Source organism: Rhinatrema bivittatum, chromosome 2 (assembly GCF_901001135.1).
Source record: "Rhinatrema bivittatum chromosome 2, aRhiBiv1.1, whole genome shotgun sequence".
NCBI classification, from domain to species: Eukaryota; Metazoa; Chordata; class Amphibia; order Gymnophiona; family Rhinatrematidae; genus Rhinatrema; species Rhinatrema bivittatum.
Genome location: NC_042616.1, coordinates 336,225,182 through 336,237,272, shown reverse-complemented (window position 1 = coordinate 336,237,272; position 12,091 = coordinate 336,225,182). Strand labels below are relative to the sequence as shown.

The window sequence follows — 12,091 nt, the reverse complement described above, 5'->3', positions numbered from 1 at the left end:
TATGTCAATAGGTTTGCAGTACTCGCTATCCCCATTGCAGCCTACAGGCCCCCCCCAGGGACCAACTCCGCCCCATCATAGACTGTATAGTAATCATGAAACCAGAGTCAGATATTTCACAAGGACCACCCAACTGCTCACATTCAGCTCACATACCCTGCCCCTTCAACGGAGCCAACTTTCGCACAGTGGGCGACACAGATCCGTAATAGTCAATCCACGTGTCCTGGAAGATCTGTTTCTTCCGTAGGGAAAGACGCTTATAGAGGGAGCCATACTCCAGCTGATAAAGCTCCGTCATAAGAGAAGACCACATAACTAGAGTTGGAGGGTCCTTCTCAATCCATTTAAGTAAGATGCATTTCTTTGCGATAAGACAAGCCTTGGCAACAAAATTTGTGTTATCAATATTTATGCTTTCATCCCCAATGTCATTATTGAGAATACATAAAGAGCATGACCACTGAATGTCTGTGTGGAACAAGGTAGACAAAAAGACTCTAATGGAGTCCCAAAACATCCTGATGGTTGGGCAGAACCACAGCCCGTGTATGAGGGACGCCACAGGTGCAGGACATTTAAGGCATGCGGCAGATTGTACACTTCCCATACGGAACGCCCTTGCAGGTGAGTAAACGATCCGGTGAAAAATCCTCTGTTGGCGTTCTCTCAAGTTCACATTGGTGGTGATGCTAGTAATAGAAGCGTAAGAGTTTGTAAGCATATGTTCCTCCAGCTCTTCTTGACAGTCCCGAGACCACTTGGGGAGTAGAGTTTGAAAAATAGAACATGGTAATGTGGCAGTATAAAAATCATACAACTGAGACAAAGAAGCTTGCCGCTGCTGAAAACAAGTTATTAAGGCAGAATAGGCATTATTTGTGATCTGACCCCTAGACCCTTGTGTAAGACCACGTATAGTGGCCCGTAAATACCCATACATGAGAAAATGTTTAGGTTGAAGGCCCAGCAGAGCCTGACATTGAGAGAAGGAATAAATCTCATCAGAATCAGGCTCCAAAAACACCCCCAAGGGCCAATGGGGCGGTATAGCAAACTGGTGATGGGCAGGGAGTACCTCCAGAGATGCCAGATTAGAACCTCGGAGGGGATATTGGAACGAGACAAGGGGCGATAAACCCAACATTTTTCGGGTAATACCCCAAGTTGTCCTCATTGTTTTCACCAGAGTGTAAGGTATGTTCAATTTTGAAAACTCTGATTTGGAAATATGGAGCACTAAGCAAGGATCTCTAGGGATACCGAGCGAGGTGATGAGCTTCGGATCAGTGTATTCCGAAGACCCAAATACCCAGTCCCCCAAGAAACGCAAAATCGCAGCCAGGGAGTATAAATAGAAGTTTGGGAGACCATACCCACCACGCGTTCTAGGTGCCATTAGTGTCTGATATGCAAGTCTAGCTTTCTTATGCCTCCATAGGAATTTCCGGATTTCCGACTGTAAAAAACAACAGTCCCAGGTCAAAAGTAACACAGGTAACATTAAGAGTTTATAGATTAGCTGCGGTGCAATTACCATCTTGATCACAGCAATGCGCCCCTGAATAGATAAGGGAAGGTCTTTCCACCCTTTCAGCTTAGCAACCATTTTTTGGATCGTGGGAGGAATATTTAGGGAATACCATTTTTGGGGGTCGGAGTGGATAGTGATGCCCAGGTATTTTATCGTGGAGGTCGCCCACTTCACCGGAAAATTCTCCCAGGTAGCTTTTAGGGACCCCGAAAGGTCTAGGGCCTCAGTCTTATCCAAATTCAGCTTGAACCCAGACAAGAACTGATACTGTTGGAAAATAGCCAGCGCCGCTGGGAGAGAGGACCTAGCCTTGGATAAAAGGAGCAAGATATCATCAGCAAATAATAAGGTAAGATAGGCTTGGGAGCCTACTGGAATACCCGTTATGTTTGGGGTAGACTTTAATTTGCAAATGAGAGGCTCAACCGTCAATATAAACAAGAGAGGAGACAAGGGGCAGCCTTGTCGGGTACCCCGTTGTAGTTCAAATTCCCCAGACAATTCCCCATTCACCAGAATCCGTGCCGTAGGGTTGGAGTAAAGCAAATTAATATAATCAAAAATCCTACCCACCAACCCCATTTTATGGAGAACCTGTTGCAAGAAAGGCCAGGCCACCCGATCAAACACCTTTTCCGCGTCACAGGTGACTAACAATGGGTCGGGCACCCCAGAGCCGGCACACACCTCCAACGCAGCCATTACCTTATGGACATTAACAGTAGAACGCCTCCCGGACACGAAACCCACTTGGTCTGTCGAAATCAGGTGGGGCATAAGGGATTGCAGTCTGGTAGCCAAAATTTTAGCGTAAATTTTAATATCGAGGTTTAGCAAAGAAATGGGTCTATATGAGGAGGGCTGCAGCAAGTCCCTACCCGCTTTTGGGAGAACTACTATAGTGGCCGCTCGAAGCGTAGGGGGCATGGTTTGGTGATCTGCCATGTGTTCGTACATTTTTTGGAGCACCGGGGCCACCTCATCTTTGAGAGCACTATAAAATGTGGAGTTCATGCCGTCTGGGCCAGGGGCTTTGTGCTTTGGGAGTACATGAATGGCCGCTAACACTTCCTCTACCTCAATAGCACGCTGCAAGCGCTGTAGCTGGGCATCAGACACGCATGGTAAGTCAATATCTTGTAAAAAAGTTTTAATAGCCTCCTCATCCACCGGATCTGCAGAATAGAGGTTTTTATAGTAAACAGAAAAAATATCTGCAATGTCCTTGGTGGAAGTTTTTACTGCCCCTTGAGTATTACACAAATTGGCAATATATTTAGACGCATCTTGTGCCTTTAAAAGGCGTGCCAAGAGCCTACCAGCTTTGTTGCCATGCTGGAAAAAGTTAAACTGCCTGTGTCGGAGGGTATGCGCCGCCCTGGTGTGCAGTAACCCATTAAGCGCGGACCGCGTCTCATGAAGCTGGGCAGATAACCCAGGATCCTGTGTAGAGGACAGCCTCCTCTTCAACACCCTTAGCTGTTTCTCCAGAGAGATAATGTCCTTATCCAGGGTTTGTTTTTTAAAGCTTGCATAACTTATGATATCCCCTCTCAGAACACACTTAGCCGTTTCCCACAACAGAGTGGGTTGGTCAATGTGTTGGGCATTGGACACCATAAATTCCCCCCACTTCTTTTTCAGAAAAGAAGGAAACGCAGGATCTGTACTTAGCGCTGCTGGAAGTCACCATTGGCCCCTGGAAGGACCGCTCTCCAACTGTAAAGACCCTGTTACAGGGCTGTGATCAGATATCACCAACGCTTCAATGACCGAAGCAGTAAACTTTGAAAAGAGCGTTTCAGAGATAAGCAGATAATCAATCCGGGATTGGGCTAAATGTGCCTTAGCAATGTGCGTAAATTCACGTTCACCTGGGTGGAGAACGCGCCAGAGATCAAGAAGACCCAAGTGTTTACACAAAAAATTAGGACCTCTCCTTTCACTTCTCTGGTGTCCCCCTCTGGCCGGCAACCTGTCCAAAGACGGGTCACTGACATAGTTAAAGTCTCCCCCAAGTATCATAGAACATACACCCAAGCCCGTAATCTGAGAGAGCAACGTGGTGAAAAAAGCGTGATCATAAGAATTTGGGGCGTATATAGATCCCAATAAGATCGGGGCCCCTGCCAAAATGCCTTTAACCAGAATGTATCGTCCTTGGGGGTCAGCCAGCGTTTGTTGCATTTGAAAGGGGGTATCCCGATGAATCAGTATGGCTACCCCCCTACTCTTCGAGGTGCCCGCAGCATAGTATACCTGGGAAACCCATTTCTTTCGGAGCTTTAGGATTTCCGTAGGGAGCATGTGTGTTTCCTGAAGGAATACAATACGGGCACGGAGTCTGGTCAATCTGTTAAATACTTTTTCCCTTTTTATGGGCGTACCCATGCCCGCCACATTCCAGGTTACCACCTCGCACGCCATAACAGTCGGAATATATTCTGTTGCACAAGCACCATGCTGGGGACCCATACCGGTGAGATAAGTGACACACATGTCTCTTCGGAAGGCCTGATGAACAGCCACGTTAACTGGTGCAAGGAGATACATATATAAACTAAAAGCCTCAATACAAAAAAGCAAACCTTAGTCCCAACAGTATACCCGAGATTCTCTACAGTTGCTACTCCCCCTACCCCCCCCCATACTTAAATTCCACACAATGAGGCCTTGCCTAAGCAAGGCGGTGAGCCCCACAATGTATGATCCCCGCTCCAAGGAGAAACCCTGGAGGGGGAGAACACGTGGTTACACACATGTGCTCGGCTATCCCTCCCCCGATACAAAAACAAGATAGCAAAAATAGAACCCGACCATCAATACACATATACCTTTAAAGGCGAGCCCCCTTGTGAAGATGGCATCAATGTGCCTATAAATGAGGAATATAAAACATGCCCTACACCTTCCGGCAATGAGTAGAAAAACTATGTTTAGGCACAGGAAGGGAGGAAACCAGGTCCCTGCTTAAAAAAGAGACCACAAGGGGATAACAAAAAAAAACCAAAAAAAAAAAACCCACAAAACCGTCGTGTCCCAGCCATTGTCAGTCTGCTGCTTGGACCATCAGCCGGATTCTTAATGAGAACTCACTTGCATACATATTGGCAGTCAGTAAAGTGACATGGCAAGCATATGTACCCCAGTGGTACTGAAAAACATTATGGCAACGGGGTTAACTTGCATCGCACTCACTCTTCTCCGGAGTGGCTCGGCCCCGGGAGGTCCTGGACATAGGCCTGTGCATCCACCGCTGAGTCAAAGATTTTCACTTGGCCCTGATAGGTGATCCGGAGCTTAGCAGGGAACATGAGAGCAAAACGGATCTGCTTGTTGACCAGGGCCGCGCAGACCTCATTAAAAGCCTTCCTCTGCAGAGAGACTCTGGGAGAGAAGTCCTGGAAGATCATGATGCGCTGAGATTCATAGGTGACTTCCCTGGCTTTCCGATAATGCTGGAGCACCAGAGTCCGGTGTGCAAAGTGCAAAAAGCGCGCTATAATCACTCGTGGTCTCTGCGCCGGTCCTCCTTCAGGTTTGCGACCCAGTCTATGCGCTCTTTCAAATAGGCCCCCGGATGGAGATGCCAGAGCGGGCACCACCGCTAACAGCCAGGCTTCAATTACACGAGGCAAGTCGGCATCCGGCAGGGACTCCGGGAATCCAATGAAGCGCAAGTTGTTCCTCCTGGACCTGTTTTCAAGGTCCTCAAGTTTTTCTACACTGGCCCTGGCTTGCTTGCTGAGTTCTTCCACGCGGCGCTCCAACGCTCCAACATCATCCTCGAGAAGGCCCACCCGGCCCTCTATGCGTTCCGCTCGATTATCAAATTCAGTTATCGAAGCCCGGACTTCTGCTATTTGTTCGGATAGTTGGTGACGCCAAACGTCCAGGGCTGAGACTACTGCTTGCGATATTTTGTCTTCAAGTGCTTCGGCGTCAGAAAGAGAATCTTGCAGGGCTATAGATGCGGCGGCCATTTTGGCAGCAGGGACCGACAGCTTCTCTTTCTTGCGGCGTAGCGAGCGGGTAGCCATGCGGCGGATAAAAAAAAAACCAGGAGAGGCGCCTCTTATAAATCCCAATTCGCTGAAAGCAGGTTCCGCCCAAAAAATTAAATAAAAATAGCGCGGATGGCAGGGGATTTCAAGGGAGGGACAGCCGGAGCTCGGATCACAACACCCTACCGAGCCCACCACATCACGTGATCTCGGTCGATACCTTTTTGCGTGCACCAGATGGTAAATCTTTTCCACTTAGAACGATAAGATTTTCGTGTGGAAGGCTTTCGTGAAGCTACAAGCACTTGACAGACATCAGTTCAAAGGTTGAGCGGTTGGAGGATCAAGCTTTCAACATCCAGGCTTGTCAAGGCCAATAAGGGGCTATGAGTATCATTGACCCTTTGTCCTGTTGTAGCTTCACTAGAGTTTTGGCTATCAGCGGTATCAGGGGATACGCGTATAGGAGGCCTGTGTTCCCCGGTGGCGAGCGAAGGTGTCCCTGGCTAAACTTGTTTGGTTGCCTGTGCAGGGAGCAGAATCTGTCCATTTTGTGATTCAGTTTGGATGCAAAGAGGTCTATTGTTGGTTGACCCCAGTGTTGGAAGATTCTGGACCTTACCACAGGATCCACTCGTGGGGATGGAACTGTCGGCTGAGGCGATCTGCTACTACATTCTGTATGCCTACCAGATAAGTGGCCCAGAGATACATGGAGTGTGCAAGGGCCCAGTCCCAGATCTGCGCGGCTTCTTGGCAGAGGAGGTAAGAGCCTGTGCCGCCCTGCTTGTTCAAATACCACATTGCAACTGTGTTGTCTGTTTGTATGAGAACAGACTTGTGTGAAAGGCAGTCCTAGAATGCACAAAGAGCATAATGTATAGCTCGAAACTCTAGGAAGTTGATCTGAAACGTTGCTTCGAGATGTGTCCAAGCACCTTGAGTTTGCAGATTGTTCACATGAGCTCCCCATCCCAAGGTGGATGCGTCTATGGTCAAAGTTATCTGTGGAACTGGTTGCTGAAAAGGGCAGACCTGTTAGCAAGTTGCCCTTGTTTGTCCACCAGAGAAGCGATAAATGTAACTGGTGGGTTACTTGGATCTGGGATGAGAGCGATTGAGTGGCTTGGAGCCACTGAGTTTTCAAAGTCCAGCCTGGCCATAGGAGTGTTGTGGACTGTGGAAGCCATGTGGCCCAGCAACGTTAGGAATTGATGGACTGAGGTTGTTTTCTTTTTGCGCAGTGATACAGCTACTCGGGAGAGTGTGTGTCTGCGCGGTTGTTGGGCAGGAAGGCCTTTGCCACTTAGGTATCTAAATCTGCTCCGATGAAAGTCAGGAGGTAAGATGGAGTCAGGTGGGATTTTTGGTAGTTGATGAGAAATCCTAACGAGTGCAGTAGATTGATAGTGAGCTTGAGGGTATCGAGAGCTCCTTGTTTGGATTGGCTCTTGATGAGCCAGTCGTCCAGGTAAGGAAAGACATGAATGCTTTTCTTGCGTAGATGGGCCGCAGCCACTGCTAGGCACTTTGTAAATACATGGGGTGCAAAGGCAAGTCTGAAAGGCAGGACCCGGTACTGAAAGTGTTGATGTCCCACTAGGAAGCGCAGGTACTTGCGGTGAGGTGGGAATATTGAAATGTGAGTGTAAGCATCTTGAAGATCCAGAGAACAGAGCCAATCTCCTTTTTGCAGAAGGGGGAAGCACGGTGCCCAAGAACACCATCCTGAATTTTTCTTTTCGTAGAAATTTGTTCAGATTGCGGAGGCCGCCTATTTTCTTTGTAATGAGGAAATAGTGGGAGTAGAACCATCTGCCCTGCTGTGCCTGGAGAACAGGTTCCTCAGCCCTGGCGCCCAGAAGGGTGAACAGCACTGACTCTAGAAGGCTTGTGTGATCTCTTTGCATCCACAGAGGATTGGGTGGTAAGTCTGGGGGTACCATAAGAAAGTTTAGATGGTATCCCTGGGTTATGATGGATATAACCCATTGGTCTGTGGTAATGTTGAGCCAGTTGGTTATGAAATGGCGAATTCAACCTCCTACTGGCAAATCTGGTTTTAGATTTGTGGTGAGACTGCTGTTCTCTGAGTACGTTTCAAAATCCAGAGGCCTGGCCTGTTTGTGGTGGTAGTGGTGGCTGTGGCTGAGGCCTGGATGTTTTGGGCTGTCGAGGATTTGTTCTCTGAGATGGCCTAGTAGGTCTCACGCGAGACGCAGGTGGGTAGTATCTGCGTGGGCGATAAAATTGTTTTCTAGGGTCCCTTCTAGTGGATCTTCTTACAGAAGAAGGGGCCTTTGTAGTCACTGTTGATAATTGCCACAGGGTCTCATTGTGGTCTTTTAATTGAGCCACTGTGTCTTGTCGAATAGGTTTTCACCGGTACATGGTAAATCGGCAAGTTTGTCTTGAACTTCAGGTCTCAGATCTGAGGATTTTAGCCAGGTCCACCTCGTGGCGCTGATTCCTGTCGCTGACATGCGAGAACCTATTTCTAAGGAGTCATATGCAGCACGAACCTGTTTACCAGCCTCAAGGCCTTTATGTAGTATGGCGTTGAGACTATCTTGCTGCTGTTGGGGAAGAGAATCAGTTATTTCTTTAACCTGCTTCCAGAGATTCCTTTGATACTGTGTCATATAAAGTTGGTATGCAGCTATGCGTGACACTTGCATAGAACCTTGAAACATCTTGCGACCCAAGATATCAAGGAATTTTTGGTCCTTACCAGGTGGTGTTGAAGAGTGTGGTCGCAGTCTTCTGGCCTTCTTTTGTGCAGATTCAACTACCACCAATTGATGGGGCAGTTGTGGTTTTTGGAATACAGGAATATGTTGGATGAGATAAGTGGCATCTGTCCTCTTATTCACAGGCTGCACAGCACAAGGATGCTCCCAGAGACGATGTTGCAGATCTACTAGTACTTCGTGTACTGGGATAGCCATTACTTGTTTCGGTGCATCCACAAATTGGAGAACCTCCAGTGTTTTGTGGCATGTGTCCTTCTCTGTAATAAGTTCAAAGAAATTGTCTCTGACATTTCCCTAACAAAATTGGCAAAGAAGAGATCTTCTGGGGGAGATTTTCTCCTTTCCTCTGGAGGAGATGGTTCTAATAAGATATCCTTCATAGATGTGTTGTGTCAACATCTTCCCCTGTGTCAGAAAAGGTCTCCTGTCGAGATCCTGAAGGAGGGAAAAAGATTGGTAGAGGAGGACGGGTTGGCACCGATGGATCCTTCGATGGAATACATGGTGGCACTGATGCGGGCTTCGGTGGCACCTGAGGCATCAATGGAAAACAAGGGCCTCTCGGTCCCGAGAGCCCTGATGGACCAGGCATCAGGTCAGGCATCGGTGACAGAGGACTGGAATCCGTGCCTTCGTCGTCTGAGGACCCCGGTATGGGGATTTCAGAGGTTTTGCAGGTTGCTTTGGCATCGGTGGCCTGGGCTGTGTTGGAAAGGCACAGATGAGTGTATCCAGCCTGGTTAGCAATGGTGCAAATAATCGATGGCTCCAGAGTCTGTATGGGGGCCCGGCATCGATGGCTGTAAGTCTCGGAGAGCATCGAGCACTGCCTGGTGGATGAAAGCGTCCAGTTCCTCCCTGAAAGCTGGTATAGATATTGCAGTTACAGGAGGTGGTAGGATAGGCATTACTGGCACCTCCACAGGAACTTGTGGGGGCTCAGTTCCCGGCACCGATATTGGTGGGGATCACCTTTGTTTCTCGGGTAGAGGGGGAGTTGAAGGCTCCTCTACTCGTGTCCTCTTCGCAATCGGCTCGATAGCCACCGAGGCTGATGTGGTGTTAGTGCCGGCACCGGAAGTCGACTCGCATCGGTGCCGGTGTCTGTGCTTTCCTCAGTGCTCGGTCCGGTCTTTCTCCAGCACAGAGGTAGATGATGTGGATGCCTTAGTCGGAGTCGGTGATGGACAGTCACTGCGGCCCTGGTGCTCCCGGCGAGGCTTAACTAATTTTTTTTATATTCTTGCCAGTGACAATTGGGTGGACGTCGATGGAGTCAACTTGATTTTGAACAGAGTCTCCATCTTGTCGAGGCGAGCCCGCCTACCCTTCAGTGTCATCTGGGCACAACTTGGGCAATTAGACACATCGTGTCATGAGCTGAGGCACAGCACACAGACATCGTGTGGGTCAGTGATCGACATTGTTTGGGGGCACTCCGGACATTTTCTGAAACCTGTTGCCATAATGACAGAGGTTGAGGCCCCGAAAACGGTCGACGGTCTGCGGACACCGAAAAAGGTGAGAGCAGGAATCGACAGGGAATAGTGATTTTTACTCATCGAACGATGGAAAAAACATCCCGATGGGAGACCCCTATGAGGGATTCTTTTTCTGAAATACATTTAAGATTTTTCCGTGAGGAAATTTGTGTGAGGATTCTCACAGAGCTCCTAACCGCGAGGCAAACTGCAGCGCGGGAAAAAAAAAAAAAAAAGAGTCTGAACGGAGACCCCTGTGGCTGCAGGGATCATGGCATGCTGGGCATGCTCAGTGTGCCAGTCAAAAGTTCTAGAAACTTCGACAGAAAAGTTTTCCGTGATAGGGCTCCATCCAGTGATGTCACACACATGTGAGGACTACCATTCTGCTTGTCCTGGGAGAAATCCTCCTTGTTAAAATAAGAACAAGAAATCTGTAATATTGTCAAGTACATCCTGCTAGAATGATTGTTGACAATACTTGGCCTCACAAAGTTTAACATATAGTATACCCTCCTAAACAAACTTATTTAAGACCACTTTTATGATAAATCCATAAATTTCACTACAAACTAAAAGGGAAGTCAAAACCTAATAAGGATGACACTAGTTCAATATAGTTTCACATTTTATTTTTGACAAATCTACATAGTATATGGGATACAAAAAAAAACCCCAACCAAATATTAGACAAGCAAATATAGAAATATGCAGTTACCTTTGATTTCTCTTCATTCTCTCTATAATATTCTGCCATCTGTTCCTCCATGTCCTCAATGACATCTTTTAGTGTATCAACTTGATAAATCAAATTGCTTTTCTCATTATCTAGCTGAGCATTGGAAACCATGGCTTTTTTATACTTCTCTTCGACTTCAGATAGAGAGTCCTGCAAAGTTATAGCGACAAAACAAACCATATACTGTCACACATTAGTAAATAATCCAAGTAAAAGGCAGGGCAGCATGCATTTGAACCATAAGCAGAGAATGTTTGTTTTAGTAACTGCATATAGAATATTTTTATTTTCCTGTTTTAATAACTATTTTTGATACAGGTATTAAATAAGAGTTATTTTGTAAAGGGTAACACACATGCATAGAGAAACAAATACATACATTCACCCAGTGGAGCACAAGTTTGTTGCCTATATTTTTTGACCAAAATAACACAAAAGGCATTAACAAAGAATTTAGCTTGACATTCTGTCTCCTCTGCTTAGTGCCATGCTGGCATCCCCTTGCTGTGAGACTAATTACATTAACATTTTTACAAACTTCATATAGTTTTATCAGTCAACACACAGATAGGGATCAAAATACACAGGCACATTAAATAAAGCTGCTGTTTCATATTAGAAATAAAAACTGGACATAAACTTTATCTTGTGATTCAGATGACACCAGAAAAAAAAAAGTTTACACAAGCCATTTTAGAGTATACATAGAGAACACAGATGTTCATGGCACACACCACACATTTGAGTATTCACAAAAAAAAAGTATAATGGTCAGGTGTCAAGGCTGAATAAGTAAGCTTCATTTATTAACACTCACTTAAGGAGTCAAGAATAAAGACTTAATTTATCACAATTTTGATGGTTTTGCAGTATGGATTTTTTCCTGAAATAAATGAACCAGAATTTGTGTGAAATTAAAATAAATGTTCAGATTAACCATCTAACACAATGTGTTTTCAGCATATACTAAAAGCTGAAAAAAAAGAAAGCACACACACTAAGGCACATCACTGTCTAAAAGAGGGGAAACCAAAAGTAAAATGCAAATAAAAATACTGCAGGGAAGAGTGATCACTGTGAAGCTCAAACAACCAGCTCCAAAAAAAAAAGATGAACTGAGATATGTCTCACATATCCAGGGAACTGCTACACTTGCCCAAAGGGGTCTTCAAGTATTTACTGGAAGGTTCTGGAAAATGTGTTCTACTTTGGTGCTGCTGGATGACATTACCTATTCTGTGTGACTGAACTGCTTGTATTCAGAGAAAACATATTCCTCTGTCCTAGATATAAAAAAAAGGTAGCTCCTCTTTCCAAACACAAGATAGTCCAGCTGCTGAAGTTAGGACAATGCAAAAAAAAACCAAAAAAAAAAACCTGTGTTTTATAATGAATATGGTTGCCCTGTGGTGTAGTGAGAAATCTCGTTACTATGTATTACTACAATACAATATTATAAAAACACTCAATAATTGGTCTTGAACTCACTGCCTAGCTATTTAAAGGAGAAAAGCAAATTGGATGGATCTGGACAAAATTTCTGCAGTTCGTTTTAAATACTGCAAGTCTTTTAAGTCTCT

General features: G+C 46.1%; 1 protein-coding gene across 14 annotated transcripts in view; it reads right to left on the bottom strand.

Moving 5' to 3' along the window:
* Nucleotides 1-12,091, bottom strand: part of LRRFIP2 (LRR binding FLII interacting protein 2) — a 360,344-nt gene that overhangs the window by 95,238 nt on the left and 253,015 nt on the right. For all 14 annotated transcript variants that reach the window (XM_029589814.1, XM_029589817.1, XM_029589816.1 and 11 more), the window contains one exon: nucleotides 10,491-10,661. In XM_029589814.1, the coding sequence (XP_029445674.1) occupies nucleotides 10,491-10,661 (171 nt within the window). The remainder of the gene's footprint in view (nucleotides 1-10,490; nucleotides 10,662-12,091) is intronic.